Here is a 27,341-nt window from a genome sequence, read left to right as displayed (position 1 = left end):
GCGCTCAATGACGTCGTTGAACTAGTGAAGGCTTGTGAGGCCTGCCAGTTCCACGCCAAGCAGATCCATCAGCCGGCAGGGGGCTTGCAGACTATCCCCCTTTCGTGGCCATTTGCAGTCTGGGGGCTCGACATCTTGGGTCCGTTTCCTCGGGCGCTAGGGGGCTACCGCTACCTTTACGTTGCCGTGGACAAATTCACCAAGTGGGCTGAAGTGGAGGCTGTCCGCACCATTCCTGCGGGTTCTGCAGTCAAGTTCATCAAGGGCATCGTGAGCCGGTTCGGGGTGCCGAATCGCATCATCACGGACAACGGTTCGTAGTTCACCAGTAACCTCTTCAAAACATATTGTGCTAACCTTGGAACGCAGATATGCTACGCTTCAGTGGCGCACCCCCGGAGCAACGGCCAGGCCGAGCGAGCCAACGCGGAGATCCTGAGGGGCCTCAAGACCAGGACGTTCAAGAAGAAGCTGGAGGCTTGCGGCAGAGGTTGGTACAACGAACTGCAGTCCGTGTTGTGGTCCATCCGCACCACTGCGACCAAGCCGACTGGAGAGACCCCGTTCTTCCTGGTCTACGGAGCAGAATTAGTCCTCCCTCATGAGGCCAGACGTTGCTCCGCGCGGGTCCTGGCGTTCGACGAGGCACAGCAGGACGCCATGCGGGGGACGGACCTCGTGCTGGGGGAGGAGCATCGCCGGGAAGCCGCGCTGCGAGCGGCGAGGTACCAACAAGCACTGCGGCGATATCACTGCCGCAACATCCGCCCCAGGACTCTTGAGGTAGGAGACCTCATGCTCAGGCGGGTTCTCTCTAGGGAGGGATTGCACAAGGTCTCTCCCATGTGGGAGGGCCCGTTCAAGGTTGTTCATGTTTCCAGGCCCGGCTCCACGCGCTTGGAGACTCAAGAGGGAGTGCCGGTCCAGAATGCATGGAACATCCAGCACCTCCGGAGGTTCTACCCCTGAAAAGGCCCGGAGCCTGTGAAGCAAGGCGAGTGCCTGTGAAGCCATCGCGTTTTGGAAAAGGCCCGGAGCTTGTGAAGCAAGGCGAGTGCGTGTGAAGCTATCGCGTTTTGGAAAAGGCCCGGAGCCTGTGAAGCAAGGCGAGTGCGTGTGAAGCTATCGCGTTTTGGAAAAGGCCCGGAGCCTGTGAAGCAAGGCGAGTGCCTGTGAAGCTATCGCGTTTTGGAAAAGGCCCGGAGCCTGTGAAGAAGGGCAACGCCTATGAAGCTCGCCGCCCGTGACACTCTCACGTAATAATGAGTTGGGGCTATACACGCCCCGGAGTCTCAGGAGCGCCGGCCTTAGGCCCTGGGGCTCCCTTCCACGCCCAGTGGCAGCACTTAGCTCCGCGCTGGTGAGAAGACGTCGAAGACTAGACTAGGTGCCGGACGCGGCTTTTCATTTGCTTTCCGCAGTTGGCTTGTTCCTCTTCGTTTGGAGTTTTATTGAAGTTGTTGCCGTCTTTGGCTTGCGGCTCTTCGGCTCTTCGCTCTCCTGCCTCGGTTTCTCTTGCGCAAGGCCTCGCGAGGGGGAGAGCAGGGCGCCCTCGCGAGTGTTCCTATCCTAGTCACTCAAAGAGTTCGCTACCTGGGCCCCTTATAGGAGCACCCCTCCAGTCCGTGCCCCACGGGCACCGCGACACAAACAAAGGGCCTGGGTCGGTCGCCCCCCACGGCCGGGGCCGGGAACTATCCACGCTCGAGCACATAGCCGGAAGGTACGGTAACGAAAGCAAAACGATGATTAACAAGCAATAACCCAAACACGCCCCCGCAGGGCTCCGCACTATTGTCTTTGTTACGCAGGAAAAAAGGAAAAGGAAGAACAAATCCGGCACGACTCGCCTCACACCGGCCCGCAGGGAAGGCCCGAGCTGCCTCCGGAGCTCAGGCGGACTCCCTCTCGCGCTTCACCAGGGCGCGGCGGCGGGCGGACACGTTACCACCCCCCAAGCAGATACGACGGCGTGGAGGCTAATCGCAGCCACCGCTAGAGGAGTCGCTGCCTGAAGAAGAACCGGAGAAGCTTGGGGAACCCCGAACGCCGCCAGCCGTGCGAGCGCTGCTCTCTCCACCATCACCGGAGCTGGGTTCCCAGCCGCGGTCGTCACCCTCGAGGCAACACCCTGCGTGGCGACCATCTTCCCCAAACACCCTCACGTAGAGGGTGGCGTCTCCATCGAACTTGAAGTGTAGGGTGCACCGACGGCTCAGGCCACGCGCGCGGGCAAACGTTTGCCAACCGCGGGCCAGGGACAGGCTCCCGGCTGTGGAGGCCTCCAGAGAGACCCATGAGGCCCGGCTGCAGCAGCCGTCGGCCTGGAGCAAGACGCCGCCCGGGGCGCCGGCCGGGAGCTCACCGAGGAGGAAGCGAGGAAGCGGAAGCCGGGTGCTAGCCGGCTCCGCCGACCACACGATGAACTCCGGTAGCACTTCAGCAGCATGAACGCGCGGCCTGGGGGGACGCGCAGCCAGAGCGCGCCCCCCGGATGCAGCAATCCGCCCGTCGCCGCGCTGAAGATCACCTCCACGGCCGTGGGGAGCCACCGCGGTGGCCACAGGATGCTTGCGAGGGCGCCCTCGGCCGCGCTTGGGTGGGGGAGAGGCAGGCTCAACCCGGCAAGCCTTCCCCTTCTCGGCGGCTGAGAACCTCCTCGACGGGGCCATGAAGAAAAAGGAGAAGCAAGGGGGGATGAACTGGAAGGGCGTGCGCCGGTCCATACTTATGGCTGGTGATGGCCAACCAACGGCCCCCACGATCGCAGGTAATTATGACCCGCTTTGCATGCAAGGACTTGTCCAATCCGTGCAGTTGCCGAGGTGCCATGGGGAAGTGGATACGCCCACGTCCAATCAACCGCCTCGCGGCGCCCAAGGCCGAAGGCTGTTTGGGCCCGCGGCGCTTCGCTCTTGCCCTTCCGCCTCCCTGCACGGCCAAGTCCGGGTGCACCTTGGGCCCGGGGGCTACTGTCGGCGTTTTGGGAACGGGGGTCCCCAGACTTGCCTGCCTGCGGCCTGCGGCATGGCTCAAAGCGGGGCCCAGCACGGCCCGTCTTCACCAACACAAACTCAAGACCCTCGCGAGGGGCCAAGCCTCGCGGGGCGGATGACACGGAGCTTCCTCAGGCACGGCCTCGTCAGGCTGGCTCATGAGGAGGCGGAGAGATCAAGGCGGGGTACCTCGCGAGGTGCCCGTGACGCAAGCCATGACGACTCAGGGCGCCAGGCGGGTGCCAGCCCGCGCAGCGTCCTCCTTTCCTCTTTGGTGCAAAGGGGGCAAGCGCAGTCGCGGAGTACCAAGGCATCAGGCAAAGGTTGCCATTTCGGTGCAACGAGACCAAGACCAGGAGGACTACGAGACGGAGGTCACCGTGAAGCCCAAGACGGCGTCATCACCAGAGCTTTGCGCAGGCGAAGACTACTTCTGTCAGGATAGTTGATACTTACTGTCCCCCTTCAAATTAGCCTGCCATTGTTGGCTCCCTTCCCGCTCAATATTTGGGGAGAGGACCAGGGCCACTATAAATAGGACCAGCCACCCGCGTAGCAAGGGTCCGGCTGAGTCTCCTCCAAGGGCTCGACAAGTAGAGAGGTGGTAAAGAGAGAGAGAGAGATAGAGAAAGGTGGCTGAACTCCCCCCAGCAGTTCATCGCCCCAGCCAAGAACAGACCCTCGCGAGGCTGTTCTTCCTTGTACTGTCCATCATCATCAGCCCAAGAGGCATTCCACCACACCACACACTAGAGTAGGGTATTACACCACAACGGTGGCCTGAACCAGTATAAACCATGTGTCCCTTGTGTTGTTCTTTTCATAGCTTTGATCCTAGCGTGGCGGAGGGGTGCAGGAAGATAGGAGGCGAAATCTCCGCACGCACCCCAGTGTTCGAACCTCAAGGGTCTGCCGGAACTCAAAATCCGACAAACTCTTATTCAAGTATCCCTTTATGCTATTCAGAAATTCTATATCATTTCCGATTAGTAATATGTCATCTACATATAATATCAGAAATGCTACAGAGCTCCCGCTCACTTTCTTATAAATACAGGCTTCTCCAAAAGTCTGTACAAAACCAAATGCTTTGATCACACTATCAAAGCGTTTATTCCAACTCCGAGAAGCTTGCACCAGTCCATAAATGGATCGCTGGAGCTTGCATACTTTGTTAGCTCCCTTTGGATCGACAAAACCTTCCGGTTGCATCATATACAACTCTTCTTCCAGAAATCCATTCAGGAATGTAGTTTTGACATCCATCTGCCAAATTTCATAATTATAAAATGCGGCAATTGCTAACATGATTCAGACAGACTTAAGCATCGCTACGGGTGAGAAGGTCTCATTGTAGTCAATCCCTTGAACTTGTCGAAAACCTTTTGCGACAAGTCGAGCTTTGTAGATAGTAATATTACCGTCAGCGTCAGTCTTCTTCTTGAAGATCCATTTATTCTCAATTGCTTGCCGATCATTGGGCAAGTCAACCAAAGTCCATACTTTGTTCTCATACATGGATCCCATCTCAGATTTCATGGCTTCAAGCCATTTTGCGGAATCTGGGCTCACCATCGCTTCTTCATAGTTCGTAGGTTCATCATGATCTAGTAGCATGACTTCCAAAATAGGATTACCGTACCACTCTGGTGCGGATCTTACTCTGGTTGATCTACGAGGTTCAGTAGTATCTTGTTCTGAAGTTTCATGATCATCATCATTAGCTTCCTCACTAATTGGTGTAGGTGTCACAGAAACTGGTTTCTGTGATGTACTACTTTCCAATAAGGGAGCAGGTACATTTACCTCGTCAAGTTCTACTTTCCTCCCACTCACTTCTTTCGAGAGAAACTCCTTCTCTAGAAAGTTTCCGAATTTAGCAACAAAAGTCTTGCCTTCGGATCTGTGATAGAAGGTGTATCCAATAGTTTCCTTTGGATATCCTATGAATACACATTTCTCCGATTTGGGTTCGAGCTTATCAGGTTGAAGTTTTTTCACATAAGCATCGCAGCCCCAAACTTCCATAAATGACAACTTTGGTTTCTTGCCAAACCAAAGTTCATAAGGCGTCGTCTCAATGGATTTTGATGGTGCCCTATTTAACATGAATGCGGCCGTCTCTAGAGCATATCCCCAAAATGATAGCGGTAAATCAGTAAGAGACATCATAGATCGTACCATATCTAGTAAAGTACGATTACGACGTTCAGACACACCATTAATCTGTGGTGTTCCGGGTGGCGTGAGTTGCGAAACTATTCCGCATTGTTTCAAATGTACACCAAACTCGTAACTCAAATATTCTCCTCCACGATCAGATCGTAGGAATTTTATTTTCTTGTTACGATGATTTTCAACTTCACTCTGAAATTATTTGAACTTTTCAAACGTTTCAGACTTATGTCTCATTAAGTAGATATACCCATATCTGCTTAAGTCATCTGTGAAGGTGAGAAAATAACGATATCCGCCACGAGCCTCAACATTCGTCGGACCACATACATCTGTATGTATGATTTCCAACAAATCTGTTGCTCTCTCCATAGTACCGGAGAACGGTGTTTTTGTCATCTTACCCATAAGGCACGGTTTGCAAGTACCAAGCGATTCATAATCAAGTGGTTCCAAAAGTCCATCAGTATGGAGTTTCTTCATGCGCTTTACACCGATATGACCCAAACGGCAGTGCCACAAAAAAGTTGCACTATCATTATCAACTCTGCATCTTTTGGCTTCAATATTATGAATATGTGTATCACCACTATCGAGATTCAACAAAAATAGACCACTCTTCAAGGGTGCATGACCATAAAAGATATTACTCATATAAATAAAACAACCATTATTCTCCGATTTAAATGAATAACCGTCTCGTATCAAACAAGATCCAGATATAATGTTCATGCTCAACGTTGGCACCAAATAACAATTATTTAGGTCTAATACTAATCCCGAAGGTAGATGTAGAGGTAGCGTGCCGAATGCGATCACATCGACTTTGGAACCATTTCCCACGCGCATCGTCACCTCGTCCTTAGCCAATCTTCGCTTAATCCGTAGCCCCTGTTTCGAGTTGCAGATATTAGCAAGCGAACCAGTATCAAATACCCAGGTGCTACTGCGAGCATTAGTAAGGTACACATCAATAACATGTATATCACATATACCTTTGTTCACCTTGCCATCCTTCTTATCCGCCAAATACTTGGGGCAGTTCCGCTTCCAGTGACCAGTCTGCTTGCAGTAGAAGCACTCAGTTTCAGGCTTAGGCCTAGGTTTGGGTTTCTCCTCTTGAGTAGCAACTTGCTTGCTGTTCTTTTTGAAGTTCCCCTTCTTCTTTCCTTTGCCCTTTTTCTTGAAACTAGTAGTCTTGTTGACCATCAACACTTGATGCTCCTTCTTGATTTCTACCTCCGCAGCTTTCAGCATTGCAAAGAGCTCGAGAATAGTCTTATTCATCCCTTGCATATTATAGTTCATCACGAAGCTCTTGTTGCTTGGTGGCAGTGATTGGAGAATTCTGTCAATGACGCAATCATCTGGAAGGTTAACTCCCAATTGAATCAAGTGATTATTATACCCAGACATTTTGAGTATATGCTCACTGACAGAACTGTTCTCCTCCATCTTGCAGCTATAGAATTTATTGGAGACTTCATATCTCTCAATCCGGGCATTTGCTTGAAATATTAACTTCAACTCCTGGAACATCTCATATGCTCCATGACGTTCAAAACGTCGTTCAAGTCCCGATTCTAAGCCGTAAAGCATGGCACACTGAACTATCGACTAGTCATCAGCTTTGCTCTGCCAGATGTTCATAACATCTGGTGTTGCTCTAGCAGCAGGCCTGGCACCCAGCGGTGCTTCCAGGACGTAATTCTTCTGTGCAGCAATGAGGATAATCCTCAAGTTACGGACCCAGTCCGTGTAATTGCTACCATCATCTTTCAACTTTGCTTTCTCAAGGAACACATTAAAATTCAACAGAACAACAGCATGGGCCATCTTTCTACAATCAAACATAAACAAGAAAGATACTATCAGGTATTAAGTTCATGATAAATTTAGGTTCAATTAATCATATTACTAAAGAACTCCCACTTAGATAGACATCCCTCTAATCCTCTAAGTGATTACGTGATCCAAATCAACTAAACCATGTCCAATCATCATGTGAGATGGAGTAGTTTCATTGGTGAACATCACTATGTTGATCATATCTACTATATGATTCACGCTCGATCTTTCGGTCTACGTGTTCCGAGGCCATATATGTATATGCTTGTCTCGTCAAGTATAAAATGAGTATTCCGCATGTGCAACTGTTTTGCACCCGTTGTATTTGAACATAGAGCCTATCGCACCCGATCATCACGTGGTGTCTCAGCATGAAGAACTTTCACAACGGTGCATAATCAGGGAGAACACTTCTTGATAATTAGTGAGAGATCATCTTAAAATGCTACCATCAATCAAAGCAAGATAAGATGCATAAAAGATAAACATCACTTGCAATCAATATAAGTGATATGATATGGCCATCATCATCTTGTGCTTGTGATCTCCATCTTCGAAGCACCGTCGTGATCACCATCGTCACCGGCGCGGCACCTTGATCTCCATCGTAGCATCGTTGTCGTCTCGCCAATCTTATGCTTCTACGACTATCGCTACCGCTTAGTGATAAAGTAAAGCATTATAGGGCGATTGCATTGCATACAATAAAGCGACAACCATATGGCTCCTCCTAGTTGCCGATAACTCGGTTACAAACCATGATCATCTCATACAATAAAATTTAGTATCATGTCTTGACCATATCACATCACAACATGCCCTGCAAAAACAAGTTAGACGTCCTCTACTTTGTTATTGCAAGTTTTACATGGCTGCTACGGGCTTAAGCAAGAACCAATCTTACCTACGCATCAAAACCACAACGATAGTTTGTCAAGTTGGTGCAGTTTTAACCTTCGCAAGGACCGGGCGTAGCCGCACTCGGTTCAACTAAAGTTGGAGAAACTGACACCCGCTGGCCACCTTTGTGCAAAGCACGTCGGGAGAACCGGTCTCGCGTAAGCGTATGCGTAATGTCGGTCCGGGCCGCTTCGTCCAACAATACCGCCGAACCAAAGTATGACATGCTGGTAAGCAGTATGACTTATATCGCCCACAACTCACTTGTGTTCTACTCGTGCATATAACATCAACACATAAAACCTAGGCTCTGATACCACTGTTGGGGAACGTAGTAATTTCAAAAAAATTCCTACACACACGCAAGATCATGGTGATGCATAGCAATGAGAGGGGAGAGTGTAGTCTACGTACCCTCGTAGACCGATAGCGGAAGCGTTATGACAACGCGGTTGATGTAGTCGTACGTCTTCACGGCCCGACCGATCAAGCACCAAAACTACAGCACCTCCGAGTTTTAGCACACGTTAAGCTCGATGACGATCCCCGGACTCCGATCCAGCAAAGTGTCGGGGAAGAGTTCCGTCAGCACAACGGCGTGGAGATGATCTTGATGTTCTACCGTCGCAGGGCTTCGCCTAAGCACCGCTACAATATTATCGAGGATTATGGTGGAAGGAGGCACCACACACGGCTAAGAAAACGATCATGTGGATCAACTTGTGTGTCTATGGGGTGCCCCCTGCCCCCGTATATAAAGGAGCAAGGGGAGGAGGCCGGCCGGCCCTATAGGCACGCCAAGGAGGATTCCTCCTCCTAGTAGGAGTAGGACTCCTACTAGGAGGGGGAAGGAAGTGGGGAGGGAGAAGGAAAGAGGGGACGCCGCCCCCCCCTCTCCTAGTCCAATTCGGACCAAGGGGGGAGGAGGCGTGCGGCCCACCCTGGCTGCCCTTCTCTCTCTCTCCACTAAGGCCCATATGGCCCATTACTTCTCCCGGGGGTGGTGGGGGGGGGGGGGTTCCGGTAACCCTCCGGTACTCCGGTTTTCTCCAAATTCACCCGAAACACTTCCGGTGTCCGAATATAGCCGTACAATATATCAATCTTTATGTCTGGACCATTTTGAGACTCCTCGTTATGTCCGTGATCACATCCGGGACTCCGAACTAGCTTCGGTACATCAAAACTCATAAACTCATAATATAACTGTCATCGAAACCTTAAGCGTGCGGACCCTACGAGTTTGAGAACAATGTAGAGATGACCGAGACATGTCTCCGGTCAATAACCAATAGCGGAACCTGGATGCTCATATTGGCTCCCACATATTCTACGAAGATCTTTATCGGTCAGACCGCATAACAACATACGTTGTTCCCTTTGTCATCTGTATGTTACTTGCCCGAGATTCGATCGTCGGTATCTCAGTACCTAGTTCAATCTCGTTACCGGCAAGTCTCTTTACTCGTTTCCTAATACATCATCTCGCAACTAACTCATTAGTTGCAATGCTTGCAAGGCTTATGTGATGTGTATTACCGAGATGGCCCAGAGATACCTCTCCGACAATCGGAGTGACAAATCCTTATCTCGAAATACGCCAACCCAACATTTACCTTTGGAGACACCTGTAGAGCTCCTTTATAATCACCCATTTACGTTGTGACGTTTGGTAGCACACAAAGTGTTCCTCCGGTAAACGGGAGTTGCATAATCTCATAGTCATAGGAACATGTATAAGTCATGAAGAAAGCAATAGCAACATACTAAATGATCGAGTGCTAAGCTAACGGAATGGGTCAAGTCAATCACATCATTCTCCTAATGATGTGATCCCGTTAATCAAATGACAACACATGTCTATGGTTAGGAAACATAACCATCTTTGATTAATGAGCTAGTCAAGTAGAGGCATACTAGTGACGTTTAGTTTGTCTATGTATTCACACAAGTATTATGTTTCCGGATAATACAATTCTAGCATGAATAATAAACATTTATCATGATATAAGGAAATAAAATAATAACATTATTATTGCCTCTAGGGCATATTTCCTTCAAGTTTCGCCAGCACGACAGCGTGGTGACGATGATGACGTTCTACCGACGCAGGGCTTCGCCTAAGCACCGCTACAGTATTATTGAGGTGGACTATGGTGGAGGGGGGCACCGCACACGGCTAAAAGATCAAATGATCAATTGTTGTGTCTCTAGGGTGCCCCCTGCCCCTGTATATAAAGGAGCAAGGGGGTGCGGCCGGCCAGGAGAGGGGGCGCACCAGGAGGAGTCCTACTCCCACCGGGAGTAGGACTCCCTCCCTTTTCCTAGTTGGATTAGGACTTGGGGGGGGGGGGGAAGAGGTGGAGGAGAAGAAGGAAAGGGGGGCGCCGCCCCCTCTCCTTGTCCTATTCGGACTAGGGGGGCCTTGCCCTGGCCACCCCTCCTCTCTTCCACTAAGGCCCACTATGGCCCATTAACTTCCCGGGGGGTTCCGGTAACCTCTCGGTACTCCGGTAAAATCCTGATTTCACCCGGAACACTTCCGATATCCAAACATAGGCTTCCAATATATCAATCTTCATGTCTCGACCATTTGGAGACACCTCGTCATTTCCGTGATCACATCCGGGACTCCGAGCAACCTTCGGTACATCAAAACATATAAACTCATAATATAACTGTCATGGAAACGTTAAGCGTGCGGACCCTACGGGTTCGAGAACTATGTAGACATGACTGAGACACGTCTCCGGTCAATAACCAATAGCGGAACCTGGATGCTCATATTGGCTCCCACATATTCTACGAAGTTCTTTATCGGTCAGACTGCATAACAACATAAGTTGTTCCCTTTGTCATCGGTATGTTACTTGCCCGAGATTCGATCGTCGGTATCTCAATACCTAGTTCAATCTCGTTACTGGCAAGTCTCTTTACTCGTTCCGTAATACATCATCCTGCAACTAACCCATTAGTTGCAATTCTTGCAAGGCTTAAAGTGATGTGCATTACCGAGAGGGCCCAGAGATACCTCTTCGACAATCGGAGTGACAAATCCTAATCTCGAAATACGCCAACCCAACAAGTACCTTCGGAGACACCTATAGAGCACCTTTACAATCACCCAGTTACGTTGTGACGTTTGGTAGCACACAAAGTGTTCCTCCGGTAAACGGGAGTTGCATAATCTCATAGTCATAGGAACATGTATAAGTCATGAAGAAAGCAATAGCAACATACTAAACGATCGAGTGCTAAGCTAACGGAATGGGTCAAGTCAATCACATCATTCTCCTAATGATGGGATCCCGTTAATCAAATGACAACCCATGTCAATGGCTAGGAAACTTAACCATCTTTGATCAATGAGCTAGTCAAGTAGAGGCATACTAGTGACACTCTATTTGTCTATGTATTCACACATGTATTATGTTTCCGGTTAATACAATTCTAGCATGAATAATAAACATTTATCATGATATAAGGAAATAAATAATAACTTTATTATTGCCTCTAGGGCATATTTCCTTCAAGATATTATTCATATAAATAGAACAACCATTATTCTTAGATTTAAATGAATAACCGTCTCGCATCAAATAAGATCCAGATATAATGTTCATGCTTAACACTGGCGCCAAATAACAATTATTCAGGTCTAAAAGTAATCTTGAAGGTAGATGTAGAGGTAGCATGCCGACGGCGATCACATCGACTTTGGAACCATTTCCCACGCGCATCGTCACCTCGTCCTTAGCTAATCTTCGCTTAGTCTATAGCCCGTGTTTCGAGTTGCAAATATTAGCAACAAAACCAGTATCACATACCCAGGCACTACTGCGATCATTAGTAAGGTACACATCAGTAACATATATATCAAATATACCTTTCACTTTGCCATCCTTCTTCTCCGCCAAATACTTGGGGCAGTTCTTCTTCCAGGGACCAGTCCCTTTGTAGTAGAAGCACTCAGTCTGAGGCTTAGGTCCAGACTTGGGCTTTTTCACTTGAGCAGCAACTTGCTTGCCATTCTTTTTGAAGTTCCCCTTCTTCCCTTGACCCTTTTTCTTGAACTGGTGGTCTTGTTGACCATCAACACTTGATTCTCCTTCTTGATTTCTACCTCCGCAGCCTTTAGCATCGCGAAGAGCTCGGGAATTGTCTTATCCATCCCTTGCATATTATAGTTCATCACGAAGCTCTTGTAGCTTGGTGGCAGTGATTGAAGAACTCTGTCAATGACACTATCAACTGGAAGATTAACTCCCACCTGAGTCATGCGATTGTGGTTCCCAGACATTCTGAGTATATGCTCACTGACAAAACTATTCTCCTCCATTTTGCAGCTATAGAACTTATTGGAGACTTCATATCTCTCAATCCGGGCATTTGCTTGAAATATTAACTTCAACTCCTGGAATATCTCATATGCTCCATGACATTTAAAACGTCATTGAAGTCCTGGTTCTAAGCCATAAAGCATGGCACACTGAACTATCGAGTAGTCATCAGCTTTGCTCTGCCAGATGTTCATAACATCTGGCGTTGCTCCTGCAGCGGGTTTGGCACCTAGCGGTGCTTCCAAGACGTAATTCTTCTGTGCAATAATGAGGATAATCCTCAAGTTACGGACCCAGTCTGTGTACTTGCTACCATCATCTTTCAACTTTGTTTTCTCTAGGAACGCATTAAAATTCAATGGAACAACAACACGGGCCATATATCTACAACAACATAGACATGCAAAATACTATCAGGTACTAAGTTCATGATAAATTAAAGTTCAATTAATCATATTACTTAAAAACTCCCACTTATATAGACATCTCTCTAATCATCTAAGTGATCACGTGATCCATATCAACTAAACCATGTCCGATCATCACGTGAGATGGAGTAGTTTTCAATGGTGAACATCACTATGTTGATCATATCCACTATATGATTCACGCTCAACCTTTCGGTCTCAGTGTTCCGAGGCCATATCTGCATATGCTAGGCTCGTCAAGTTTAACCCGAGTATTCTGCTTGTGCAAAACTGGCTTGCACCCGTTGTATGTGAACGTTGAGCTTATCACACCCGATGATCACGTGGTGTCTCGGCACGACGAACTGCAGCAACGATGCATACTCAGGGAGAACACTTATACCTTAAAATTTAGTGAGAGATCATCTTATAATGCTACCGCCGTACTAAGCAAAATAAGATGCATAAAGGATAAACATCACATGAAATCAATATAAGTGATATGATATGGCCATCATCATCTTGTGCCTTTGATCTCCATCTCCAAAGCACCGTCATGATCACCATCGTCACCGGCTTGACACCTTGATCTCCATCGTAGCATCGTTGTCGTCTCGCCAACTATTGCTTCTACGACTATCGCTACCGCTTAGTGATAAAGTAAAGCAATTACATGGCGATTGCATTTCATACAATAAAGCGACAACCATATGGCTCCTGCTAGTTGCCGATAACTGTGTTACAAAACATGATCATCTCATACACCAATTTATATAATCACGTCTTGACCATATCACATCACACATGCCCTGCAAAAACAAGTTAGACATCCTCTACTTTGTTGTTGCAAGTTTTACGTGGCTGCTACGGGCTTAGCACGAATCGTTCTTACCTATGCATAAAAAAACACAATGCGGTATAGTGATTGCTTTTTGATCTTCAGAAAGAACCATGTTCATTGAATCCGATTCAACTAAAGTTCGAGAAACAGACACCCACTAGCCACTTGTGTGCGAAGCACATCGGTAGAACCAGTCTCGCATAAGCGTACGCGTAATGTCGGTCTGAGCCGCTTCATCCAACAATACCGCTGAATCAAGAATCAACTAGTGACGGAAAGAAATATGTATATACCCACCCCCACAACTCCTTTGTGTTCTACTCGTGCATATAACATCTACGCATAGACCTGGCTCGGATGCCACTGTTGGGGAACGCAGTATTTCAAAAAAATTCCTAAGATCACCCAAGATCTATCTAGGAGATGCATAGCAACGAGAGGGGGAGAGTATGTCTACGTACCCTCGTAGACCGAAAATGGAAGCATTATGAGACGCGGTTGATGTAGTCGAACGTCTTCGCGATCCAACCGATCAAGTACCGAACGTACGGCACCTCCGTGATCTGCACACGTTTAGCTCAGTGACGCCCCTCGTACTCTTGATCCATATGAGGCCAAGGGAGAGTTTCGTCAGCACGACAATGTGATGACAACGATGATGAAGTTACCGATGCAGGGCTTCGCCTAAGCACTACAACGATATGACCGAGGTGGAAATCTGTGGAGGGGGGCACCGCACACGGCTAAACAATCAACTTGTGTGTCTACGGGGTGCCCCTCCCCCGTATATAAAGGAGTGGAGGAGGGGAGGGCCGACCCTCTCTATGGCGCGGCCCAAGGGGGGAGGTCCTACCCCCAGTAGGAGTAGGTTTCCCCCCTTCCTAGTAGGAGTAGGAGAAGAAGGAAGAGGGAGAGAGTGGGAAGGAAAGGGGGGTCGGCCCCCCACCCAATTCGGATTGGGCTTGGGGAGGGAGCGCCCTCCACCTGGCGCCTCCTCCTCTCTCCCACTAAGGCCCAATAAGGCCCATTGACTCCCCCGGGGGTTCCGGTAACCCCCCGGTACTCCGGTAAATGCCCGAACTCATCCAGAACCATTCCGATGTCCAAACATAGCCTTCCAATATATCGATCGTTATGTCTCAACCATTTCGAGACTCCTCGCCATGTCCGTGATCACATCCGGGACTCCGAACTACCTTCGATACATCAAAACACATAAACTCATAATACCGATCGTCATCGAATGTTAAGCGTGCGGACCCTACGGGTTCGAGAACTATGTAGACATGACAGGGACTCATCCCCAGTCAATAACCAATAGCGGAACCTGGATGCTCATATTGGTTCCTATATATTCTATGAAGATCTTTATCGGTCAAACCGCATAACAACATACGTTTTCTCTTTGTCATCGGTATGTTACTTGCCCGAGATTCGATCGTTGGTATATGAATACCTAGTCCAATCTCGTTACCGGCAAGTCTCTTTACTCGCTCTGTAATGCATCATCCCGCAACTAACTCATTAGTCACATTGCTTGCAAGGCTTATAATGATGTGCATTACCGAGAGGGCCCAAAGATACCTCTCTGATACATGGAGTGACAAATCCTAATCTTGATCTATGCCAACTCAACAAACACCATCGGAGACACATGTAGATCATCTTTATATTCACCCAGTTACGTTGTGATGTTTGATAGCACACTAAGTGTTCCTCCGGTATTCGGGAGTTGCATAATCTCATAGTCGTAGGAACATGTATAAGTTATGGAGAAAGCAATAGCAATAAACTAAATGATCATAGTGCTAAGCTAACGGATGGGTCAAGTCAATCACATCATTCTCTAATGATGTGATCCCGTTCATCAAATGACAACTCATGTCTATGGTTAGGAAACTTAACCATCTTTGATTAACGAGCTAGTCAAGTAGAGGCATACTAGTGACACTCTGTTTGTCTATATATTCACACATGTACTAAGTTTCCGGTTAATACAATTCTAGCATGATAATAAACATTTATCATGATATAAGAAAATATAAATAACAACTTTATTATTGCCTCTATGGTATATTTCCTTCAGTTGCGCCGACGAACAGCGCCCTACAGGGGTTTGCAGCTCGGCGCCCACAAGGTGTTTAACAAAACGCTTGCAAGGTATATATTGTTTCTAACTTCATTTTTGTAGATGAACTTGGAGCATGTTGTTTGTAGTGTTAAATTTTAGTTTGAATTCAAATTTGTAGATGAGTTCATCCCACGATTCTTCCGATGAAGAATTTGATCTTCAAGAGGAGGAGGACCTCGCAATGGTCCTAGCTATGCACATCAACAAAAAGCCGAAGCATGATGGGTTTGGTTTTTGGTCGTCAGAAATTGTGGAGGGAAAGGATCGATGCCCACAACAGATTGATGAGGAACTATTTTGAGGAGAATCCCACATACCACGAGTCCTACTTTCGGCGCCGTTTTAGGATGAGCATCGAGCTGTTCAAACACATTGCAGAGAGAGTGGCGAGCCATGATCGATTTTTTTAGCAAAGGAGGAATGCCGCCGGAGAACTCGGGCATATGACCTTTCAAAACGTGATTGCCGCTTTGCGTATGTTGGCATACAGTATTCCGACGGATCTAGTTGATGATCACTTGGCCATATGTGAGAGCCAAGCCATCATGTGTGTCAAGCGCTTCGCGGTTGGAATCCTGCAGCTGTTTGGTCTGAATATTTGAGAGCTCCCAATCCTGAAGACACCGCAAGGCTTTTGGAGATGAATAAAGCTCGTGGGTTCCCAGGTATGCTTGGCTCAATAGATTGTATGCATTGGAGTTGGAAGAATTGTCCTAAGGCATGGCATGGACAATTCCACGGCCAGAAAAAATGTTCCACTATAATCCTTGAAGCGGTGGCCGATCAGAAGACTTGGATTTGGCATGCTTTTTTGGAATGCCAGGATCTTTGAACGACATTAATGTTGTTCAACGGTCACCACTCATGAATAGGATTGCAAATGGTGAACTGTCACCGGAGCAGTTTGTAGCGAATGGCCATACATACAACTATGGCTACTATCTTGTGGATAGCAGCTACCAAAGGTGGCAAATATTTGTGAAGCCGCTGAAAAAACCGGAAGGTAAGAAAAATGTTGATTTCCACAATGCTCAGGCGACGGTTAGGAAAGATGTGGAGAGAGTTTTTGAAATTTTGCAAGCCCAATTTGCTATTGTGAGAGGATCGGCTAGATTTTGGGATCAAAATATCCTTTGATACATCATGAACGCTTGTGTGATCATGCATAACATGATCATCGAGAATGAGCGTGGGTAAGATTTGGAATATTCTTAGTATGAGTTGTTGGGACGTCTCATGCGAGTGCGGTGGAGGGTTGAGAGGGTGGCCCGCTTTGTTGCCTCCTATCATGCCATTTGACGTGCCGAAACGCATGATAAACTTCAGAAGGATCTAGTCGAGGAGCGGTGGGCATGGAATGGGCGACAAAACACATGATGTTGTATGTTTGTTGGACTGTTATTTGTTGTATTGGTCATGAACTATTTGTTGTATTGTAGTTTAATTATTTGTTTGAGTTGTAATAATATTTGAACTATTTTTTGTCAATTTATTTTGTGTGTGTTTGATCCTTTTTGTTTCACATTGAATGCAAAATGTTGTGTGTGCTGGGCGCGCGCTCTATTTTGCCGCGGTACAAATTTTCAGCGCCTGATGAAGCAACTGTGTGGTCCAGCGTGCAAAAAGGCTATTTCGGCGCTGTAAAAAAAATTGTGCGCCGTGCCGTAGCGCATCTGTTGGAGATGCTCTTAGTTTCTTGTGGCTAAATTCCTATATTTAATTAGTTATAGATTGTAATTATGTTTTCATCTAGGTACATGTGCCTAGCATAGTTTCTTTCTAGGGTCATCAAACTTCTCTTTCTCCTCTTAATTAATTTGCCACATCAGATTTTTTGTCTACTTCACAACCTTAGCACATATATAAGATGGAGCACTGAGAAGGGCTTGAGAGAGTGTGGATCATGAAATCAAAGCGTTGGTTTAAATATTTATCGTAGCCGGAGGTTTGCGAACAGGCCCTCAAATGAGGAAAAGCGATTAAAAATGACCAGCTCTTTGCTCTCAAATCAAGATCCTCCATAGAAGAGGAATCCGACACGAAGGAATACCATCTTCACATAGGGTGTGGCGGAGCGGCACATATATTCTCATTTGTCATGGCCAAGTCTGGGGCGACTTAGTCATTCACGGCCATCGGATCAAGGGTGAAAGGACGAGATCCGTCCGGTCACAATTCCAATGTTTTTTTTCTTTGAGATGCACAATTCCAATGTTGGCCACAATAATCATTGTCCTGTGTTACTGTATCAAAGTGATGTTCGTTGTGTTATGTATCATCTCATCTAGATGGTGAGTATTTGATCCAATGGTTGAAAATGAGCAAAGTCCTAATACATTTCCTTTTTATCCCAAAAAGGAATGTCAAAAGCCAGAGCAGAGTCCTTTTGATCCACTTCATGATTTGCAAATTTGTTTGGGGAGGAAAAGGCCTCAAATTGATGTTGAAATTCGCTATACTATGAATACGTGACCATATACACACCCATCTTTGTACAGATATCTCCATCTGTCTCACAAGTTTCGCTAAATTGAGTAAAATTTGAGAATTTCCGCTAAATTGGATAAAAGTTGTCACAAACTTGAAACTAGGGGCTAAAAATTGAACTTCACTCAAATAAAAATAATAATAATAATAATATATATTGTTTTCATAAAGTAAAGAACAAGAAACAGGCTCACCCCTTGTATACTTTGGCTACTTCAGCACAAATGATCGTTCTCAACCAGAGTTAAACTTGATAGCACAGAAGTCAATGGTTTCTTTTACCTCTGCACCATTATACTATGCAGATGTGCCGTGTGGGAACATAGGAATGCATAAATATATAGGGACAATTCCATTTCTGTTCCTAACTGGAACCCACTACTCAAATTTGCCACCAATTTCAATGTGTGCTCAAATTTGCCCCTATGCCGTTAGTTGCCCTTATAGAAATGCCCTTCTGCGTCGTTACCGTCTGGTCAAACAGCTTTGACCATCTCGAAAAAATAGCACAAAAAGTCAAAAAAAATCTAAATTTTTGTGGGATCGAAGGTACTCAGGTTCGCAAGGTGCGTGCAAATTTTCATGTTGTCTGGACATTCTAGGAGCTCATGGCGAAGGAAAAACAGTAAATATGTACGCGTGTGAACCGTAAATTCAAAAAAATAGCAAAAAAAATCAAAAAAATATGAATTCTTTTGGCATCCAAGATGCTTAGGTGTGGAAGGTGTGTGCAATTTTTTTTTGTGTTTGGACATTGTAGGAGCTCGTGGAGAAAAAAAACAAAATTTGTCTCAGAAAAAAACTTGTAAAAATACACTATTTTGGTTTTTTTTGCGAGAGCTCCTCGCATGTCATTTGATAACAAAATTTTGCACACGCCTTGTGCCCCCGAGCATCTTGGATGCCAAAAAATTTCATATGTTTTTGAATTTTCTTGCTATTTTTTTGAATTTACTATTCAAAGATGTACAGATTTATTGTTTTCCTTTGCCACGAGCTCCTGATATGTCTAAATAGCACGAAAATTTGCACGCGCCTTGCGCACATGAGTAGCTTCAATCCCACAAAATTTCAGGTTTTTTTGATTTTTTTACTATTTTTTCGAGATGGTCAAAGTTGTTTGACCGGACGGTAACGGCGCAGAAGGGCATTTCTATAAGGGCAACTAACGGCAGAGGGGCAAATTTGAGCACACATTGAAATTAGGGGCAAATTTAAGTAGTGGGTTCCAGTTAGAGGCAGAAATGTAATTGTCCCAAATATATAACCTTGAATAGTCCTATGAACATGACGTGAATTTCATTGATTTTGTTAGTTGGTTATATTTAACTAGTTGTACTTTGGCCAGGTTGTCTCCCCCTGATCTTTTTGGTTTTCAGTTGCTGAGGGAGTCAAATATGAATTATAAAAATTGATGAATATGACAGAATGCATATTTATCTTAAGATTTTATTGTCACACTACTAAATTGATAACCGGATAATTCCAAAAGATATGTATAAATCCAATAGATACTGGTCAATCCATATGCTCCACAAATATTAGGAAGAAAGAAACCGGGGGAGGCAGCTGATGATTGGCCTCAACCACTAACTTTGCCAAGAAAAAGTATTGCTGTTGCTTTCTCTGATTGTCTTAATAGGTCGATAGTTCTCCTTCAGAAGTTTCAGCGTAGTTTATACGTTCATATCGATGCGGTCTATTCCGTGCTCGATCAGGATCATGCATGATAATATCGCTTCAGTGGACTGGATAAAGATATCTAGCGTGTTTGTCTAGTTTATAAAATAGACTGTTACTTTGCAGGCGCGGGAGATGAAATTGCGGTGACTGTTCGAGGTGTGAATTCGTTTTGTTACGCAATATGGTCTGCGTGCGTGATATACTGATACTATACATGTGTGGATGTTAACAAGATTTTTTTTTAGAATATGAACGAGAAGTTAATATACTGCGCCACTGTTCTTTCCCTATAGCGGTTCAGAAAGATGACACCACATAGAAGGTTTTTTTTTTCTTGAGAAAAAGGGTGTGCTAACAGAGTTCCTTTTTTGTGAAGAAACTGCATCATTGCGAATTTGTGATAGACTAGCATTACATAGGCTAGGCCCAACATAAAGAGGTGCAGATTTCCGCCCATATATAGGTTAGACTAAGAACCAGCATGCCTGATGGGCTCAGTAAGGCCTGTGGACCCGGTTGTAAACTGAGAGGAGAGTGGTCACCATGGAACACACATGGCCCAAGTGAGTACACCTTTTTGCTAACAGGAGCCCACAGGTCCCAGCTGTGGCTTAATGTCCTCAATTTAGAGAACACAAGCCTTGCATCTTGAAAAGGAGGATGATCTAAGCAATCTCGCCCCATTTTGGACCACAGTCCGTTAGATGGATTTGGCTTAAATATCTACTAAAGTTTTGAATCAAAGGATTTTCATATGATTTTTGAAGGGCTAGAATCCTTAGAATTTTTTTTCTATATTGGTCATTTGATTCATAGGATTTTCCATACATTTCATAGGAAATCTAGTATCAACTCAAACATTTTTTTTACTATTCCTTTGCTTTTTCCTGTGGCATCAAACACTATCTGTATATCAGGATTCAAATGAGCATGCCACTCTCATCCTGTATTTTTTTTCTATTCCTATGTTTTAAGAATCCTGTGAATCGAAGAGGGCCTACTCAAGATGAAAATGGAAGGTGAAATGGACCAGGGTAAAATGCCCTCGAAAGGAGAACACACAATGAGCAAAGGTTGGCTGACATTGGTATCCCTAACCCATCAGTGTTGAAGTCACAAACTTGACATTGGTGCTCATAGTTTCGTGGATTTATTTCAGACCTATCGGCGATGTGGGTTTAGTGGGAGGAGACGTTCCCGTCGACTACAAAAGTGTCTGTGACGACTTTGTCAATCTCAAAATGATGTGCCGACTCAGTCTCTTGAAGATGCTCATAGGAGTAGGATGTACGTTCATGCGTTCATAGGGATGAGTACATGTGTGTATGCATGAGTGTTTGCGATTTGTACTGTGCTAAAAAAATTTGGCTGGAAAGTTAGCTGACACGCAAACCAACATGGTTCCCTAAAACAAGACATCGCATCGTGTGGAACCTAACGATATGATCGCACGGAAGGGAAAGAAGAAGAAAATAAGGGGCTAGTGGGCTCGGAGAAGTGTTCCCTACTCTGTTGGAGCTGGGCAGTGGGTCACTGGGATGCGCACAGCGACCTAGCAGGTGTCCATGTTGGGATTACTGTATGCATACAGCTCTATTTCTCTTAGTACTCCCTCTATAAAATAATATAAGAACGTTTAGATCACTAAGTAGTGATCTAAGTGCTTTTATATTAGTTTACAGAGACAGTATTTTACAAACAGAAGATTACAGTGGATCTACTCCCCCTTCCTAAATATAAGTCTTTTTAAAGATTTCAATACAAACTACATACCAATGTATATAAACCTACTTTAGAGTGTATATTCACTCATTTCATTTCGTATGTAGTCAGTTATTGGAATGTCTAAAAAAGCCTTATACTCCGTATTTAGGAACGGAGGAAGTATTAGTTTAGGGACATCGTCATTTGTCGTCATCCATGCCCACTGTGCTACCACTGACAGAGGCCACAAAACCAGCCCAAACAGTTCTGCTCGACAAGATCGCCAACAGCGCAAACAGAGGAAAATGACACTGGAAGGACCACCATGTATTTGGTATCAAGATCTAGGCCACAGAAACGGGAAATGGATGTAGGTGATGGTATGGTACTGAAGCTGCTCTGTATTTGGTTGCTTCATCCGTCATGCGCTTGCGCAACGCCATGAGCACCACTGGTGGTGTTTCTGTCTGCATTGTATCTATAAACACATGGAAATGACACACAAGCTATATGTATGAAGGAATGAGATTTGGTCTGAGATCTCGAACATCATATGTATGAAGGAACGAGATTGGTCAACAAGGAACAAGGTCTAAGACATTTCAGCGATCAGTACTCGTCCAAGTAATTGTAGAGCGACTCGTCATTCCTCCACCGGCGTCTTGTGAGCAGCGACTTGAGGAAGCCCCTGCCTTTGCTTGATCTTTTCTCCCGCTCTTTCTGGTGTTCATCGTCGGACTGCACCTGCATCGAGGTTTGTCTCTGCAAGGGGTTATCACGTCAGAAACTAGAGAGAAGAAAAACTGGCTTCGGGATAATACACTGTTAAACAGAAAGAAAGCAACAATGCTGGGTTCTGGTTAACATACAAAATGCTTTGGATCCAGAGGTGGTCTTCTTGCAACTGTAGCAGATCGCGCCAGGGGAATGGGAATAGTTGGTATTGGCGAACCTGCTCTTGTTTCTGTGAAGCAATGTCCGGTTAAGTTCTCTTCAGCAGAAGCTGCGCATTCAAAGAATGCAGCACTTGCTTGTTCAAATGTGAGGTCAGAATACTATTATACCTTTCGGATTCAAGTTCACGACTTGGGGTGATGGTGATTTAGCTCGCGCTTTTCGAGACGGCGACATGGATCGTGATCGATGATGTGTTTCACGAACTGCTGGAGACCGTGAACGGACACTCCTGCAACAGAACATGTTTTAATAAGCCTGTATTATGTCTATTTTGACAAAGAACAGTCAAGGGCTCTTATGAACACTTTGATCCACAATAACACGCAAACCACAGTCCTGAGAGTTGTCTGCCTACCTCATCGTTGTCTGCCTACTAACTGGAGTGGACATGGCTGAAAGATAAACCATTAAAAAAATCAATGACACAGCAATCTCTAGAGAACTCAGAACTCAGAAATTCAGTGAACTTACTAGACTGAGACTTGCGCATTTTGCGACCCGTATGTTGCCTGCTGTACCGTGTGGGCTCTGAAACTGGATGGATAGCGGATTCCACTATATCTACGCCTATACAACGGAACAACAATTATCTATACAGCACAAGGAGGTTATTATGTAAAGCACTAGAAACAAAATAGGCAGTGAATTTGCCTGGTAATATGTAACGCCTGTGGTACTGCGGCGCCCTGATAAGAAGAGACTGTTGAGATCTTCCCTCCTGGTCAATTGCCTGCCGGCAAATCTTTACCCTCTACAACCATGTGAAATAATGTTGCCACATTTAGGACTTGTGCGACATATTAACCAAGTTATCTGTGCGGAATGCCATAGACTCAAATGGGGGCATAGATGGCAGCATTTACATTTGTTCAATTATATGAAGTTAGAGAACATAGACAGAAAGAGGATTTACAAAAAAGTTTTCCCTTCATTCAGCATTCAATTACAATACCTGTTCAACCGACGATACTCGAAATTCTGTTTCATTAACCTCGTCAGCCTTTTCATTGACGAGATTATCCACCTTGTACGACACAAAGCCAAGATGGTCAACCGTGCTAACGAGTGCCTCAACTGCGTAGTCTTTTAAACTCGTCACCACCCTACAGAAGACAAGTGCAAATGAGATGCAAGATACGAGATAGCCTTCTGTTTAACCAGCATAGTAGACACGGAGCTGAATAATTAAACAAAACAAAAGACCGTACGTAGATCTGTGCGAGTTGTTTGTGTAGAATACTTCAAAATATTCTGCCGCTGAGTATAGCTGCGACCGCAGATTCCTCAAGTCCTGCAAACAAACATAATTTAAGCTCAGCATAGAGGATACTATAAGAAATGCCATATGGGAGGAACATCAATGATTAACTAAGGTGCAGCCATGTGGGGTTTCGTCGTTAACAAGGATCCTAATTTCATTACCTCGAATAGCGACAAATTTGACAAGAGATGACAACAGCACGCTAACGGTTGACATAAACAGACCAATAAGCGTGCCGGCATGCAACTAAGCTACAGTTCAAACTTCAAATGAGCAAAAGTCCACCGTATACGTGAGGCCCTACTACAAACTATGCATGACAACCTCCTTGGGTGCTGCTTATTTGCTAACAGCCTCAGTACCAATGGCCATTCCACTGCGACAAACCGCGCATTTTAAAATCATAATGCGGTAGCGCTTTTGCTCAATTGGGGGAAAGCAAGAGAAAGGTTGGGCCATTACAGGGTAGCGCACCCAATTATGTGAGCAATAGAAGAGTAGACATACAACAACATGGTACGGAAAAAGAAGGACTTAGTAACATAATACTACTAGCAGAAATTATGAGCACACTAAGTTTGGAAAGGTCACTGCAGTGCCTACCCTGTTCGCTTCTCTATCTCTACCAAAATGGGAACAAAATCTTAAGATTGACAGGGACATAGGGGGGCCACAATCAATCGCCGCCCCAAAATTGGACCCACCGCCAGATTTTCCGGCAACGCGGCCGCGCAATCGAGAAATGCAGACCGGTTTCCGCAAGAACATCGCCTAGATCCATGGGAGGGGAAGCATAAGATTGCGCCTCGGAGCCATGTGAAGGGTGAGGCGCAGGGAAACGTAGTACCTTGAGGCTGTCCGAGAAGAGGAGGCCCTCTTGCGAGGACGGCATGTCGTCGCTGGTGGAGGCGGCGTCGAGGTTGTGGGACGAGACGGAGGACGGCGACATTGCGACTGCCTCCATGGCTGAAGCCGCGGCACCAGGCACCCGCCTCCCACCAACCAGCCTAGCGGAAACTAGGCACTTCTCGCCAAGATTCTCCGGTACCGGGCGCACCAAACCCCTCCTCGGCGGACCAAAACCCCCGAGGAGCGCCGAGAAAACAAAAAGGGAGGGCTTTTGAAGAAGAGGCGCCGTGTACTCTCGGGTGGTGGGGGTGGGAGGGGAGTAGCCGGCTCACCTACACGGGAGTTGAGCTGCCAACGGCAAGATCTGGGTCGGGTCCTGGTGGGCTCGGGAGACGCTAGTGATTGGTAGCGACATGAGAGAGGGGAGGGGCCAGGGTAGGGGGGATAGATAGATAGGGGCGAGGGGAAGAAGATGAGTGGGAAAAGAGGCGCTTTGGCTGCTAACTTTTGGGGGGATTTGGTTTTTTGCCCCCCATTACTTTGGACTTTCACTATTTGTCACTCTTTACTTTGTATTTGATCTTTTGCCATCTTTTACTTTACACTTTGATCTTCTGCCCTCTGTCAGATGGGTCCCATGTATAATGACAAACTTGCCCCTCCCGAACAGATTGACCAGAAACAAGGACGAGGAACTCGTTCGTTCGCAACTCATCCCCTCCTCGTCTGTAGGAGACGGCGGCAGCCAGCTCCAGGAGATCCCTGTGGTCAACGACGGCAACGGCGACGGCCCCGGTGGTCCACGACGGCGAAGGCGAGTCTTCTTTCCCGCCCCGGCCCTTGGCCACCTAGGGTTAGGGTTACTTGTCGCCGCCACCGCCCCTCGCGTTTTGCTCCGCTGCCGGCCACCGCCTGTCCGCCCGCCGCCCGTCGCCGGCCACCGCCTCCACTCACGTTTTGCGCCGCTGCCGCCCCTCGCCTGCCCGTGCGCCGCCGCCGCCGCATCTGCTGCTCCTAGCCATGCGTCCCCGCCGCCTGCGTGCCCGTGCGCGCCGCCACTGCTGCTGCTCGTTGCCGTGCGTGGCAGGCGGGCATCCGGGGAGCAGCAGGGCAGCAGCAGCGGCTCATGGCCTCTACTGCTGCTCGTCGCCCGTGTTGTCCGCGGCTGCAGCTTCTGGTGGCTGTGTGTGGCCAGTGCTGTTGCTTCTCACCCCATGTGTTTTCACAATATAACTATTCTTATTTGTTGCTCCCTTTTGTACTTGCGAATACGTCAAGGTGAGAATATTGATAAAATTTGGAATTGAGATCTCAGGGAAGTGTTGGTCCAAGAAAATAAATGGTGTACTGATTATTTATTCATGTGCTTTCAGTTTCGTTAGAAGATAACTTGTGATTACACGGCTAACTTTTGGACTAATCTGATATACACTGTTATATTACTATATTCTTGATATAGTAGGAAAAGAACCTACATATGCATATATCCTTTTTGATGTTTCATTCCAAATTATTTCAAGTTATGTGTTTGTCCTAAGCTAGACCAAGTTTATAGAAGAATATGAAATATCGACAACACTAAATATAGATATCAAAATGTATTGCATGATAATTGAAATGAAAATAATTTGGTGCTGCTCATGGCCGTGACTGCCGCTGCTGCTCATGCCCGTAGGCTGCAGTGCTATTCCTATTTGATTATTGCTTGTCACTAGAGATTTGATGGCTGCGGCGTTGGCTGATGAGGAAACACATGCAGCACCACAATTTGAAGTTGTTGCCAGTCCCAGTAGGCACATGATCACTATGCCACATAGTCTTCAAGGCAGTCCCAATCCTGTGACAAGAAGGATGTTGGCTATGGCGTTGGCGGATGAGGCGTCCCAGCAATCTACCACAACCGTTGGGAACACCATGATTGCATATGACATGTCCTCGAGCTCAAGGGCTAGAAAGTTGACCCCGAAGAGAAGGAAGAGCTAGTGTTGTGCTTGATCTTCTATGTTCTCTATGCTTTTAGTTATAGTTTGCCAGACTTGCCATCCTACTTTGTGTGGAACAATGCATCAAATGTTTCCTTATGTTTTTGGTTGTAATATGCCAGACTTGACACCTTATGTTAGATGATGTATGAAAATGGATGATGTATGGACATGTGAAATGCTTTATTTTTCTATACTGAGTTCAAGTGTGATATGGATATGAATGTCTTTCTGGAAATATATGTTAGGATTTGGATGATATGTGCATAAACAGTGGAAATGCTGTCCAAATTGAGCCAAAATGCTGCCCAACTTTTGGACTTTTTTTCGAACAACCCAGCAAAAATTGAAAAAAAATCCATATAAACAACCATATATGTGTGACCATTCTGGTAAAATTTGAGAAATTCGAATTTCAGCTGCAAATTCTGACCAAATTTGAAAGTTCTCAGAAAAAATGAAAAAATTACAGAAAATCACTCACGCATGAATGACTAATATGTGAAAGTTTCATAAATTTTTTATCAATGGTTCAACGTTTCTATACACTTCAACATTCAGCTTAACTAGTTTGACCAAAGTTTGACCGGAAATTTAAAGTTCTTAGAAAAAATTGAAAAAATTACAGAAAATCACTCATGTATGTGTGACTAATCTGGGAATGTTTCATCATAGTTGGATCAATGGTTCAACGGTTCAACGGTTTCATGCATTTCAACTTTCAGCTCAACTACTTTGAGCACGTGAAGCGAGGCGAGTGCGAGATGCGAGGGAGCAGCA

At 46.1% G+C, this 27,341-nt stretch overlaps 1 protein-coding gene across 1 annotated transcript; it reads right to left on the bottom strand.

Moving 5' to 3' along the window:
* Positions 1-22,007: 22,007 nt before the first annotated feature.
* On the bottom strand, positions 22,008-25,045 carry LOC119267727 (probable protein ABIL3). Its single transcript, XM_037549163.1, has 9 exons — positions 24,578-25,045; positions 23,678-23,760; positions 23,422-23,572; positions 23,121-23,220; positions 22,941-23,036; positions 22,825-22,861; positions 22,577-22,698; positions 22,382-22,476; positions 22,008-22,274 (listed from the first exon to the last, which is right to left on the bottom strand). Exons 1-9 carry the CDS (start codon positions 24,692-24,694, stop codon positions 22,122-22,124), a joined length of 954 nt encoding a protein of 317 aa, XP_037405060.1. The 5' UTR covers positions 24,695-25,045; the 3' UTR covers positions 22,008-22,121.
* Between the last annotated feature and the right edge of the window lie 2,296 nt (positions 25,046-27,341).

This window comes from Triticum dicoccoides, chromosome 3A (genome assembly GCF_002162155.2).
Source record: "Triticum dicoccoides isolate Atlit2015 ecotype Zavitan chromosome 3A, WEW_v2.0, whole genome shotgun sequence".
NCBI classification, from domain to species: Eukaryota; Viridiplantae; Streptophyta; class Magnoliopsida; order Poales; family Poaceae; genus Triticum; species Triticum dicoccoides.
Note: the sequence above shows the minus strand (reverse complement) of the source record. Positions and strands in the feature narration are given on the sequence as shown.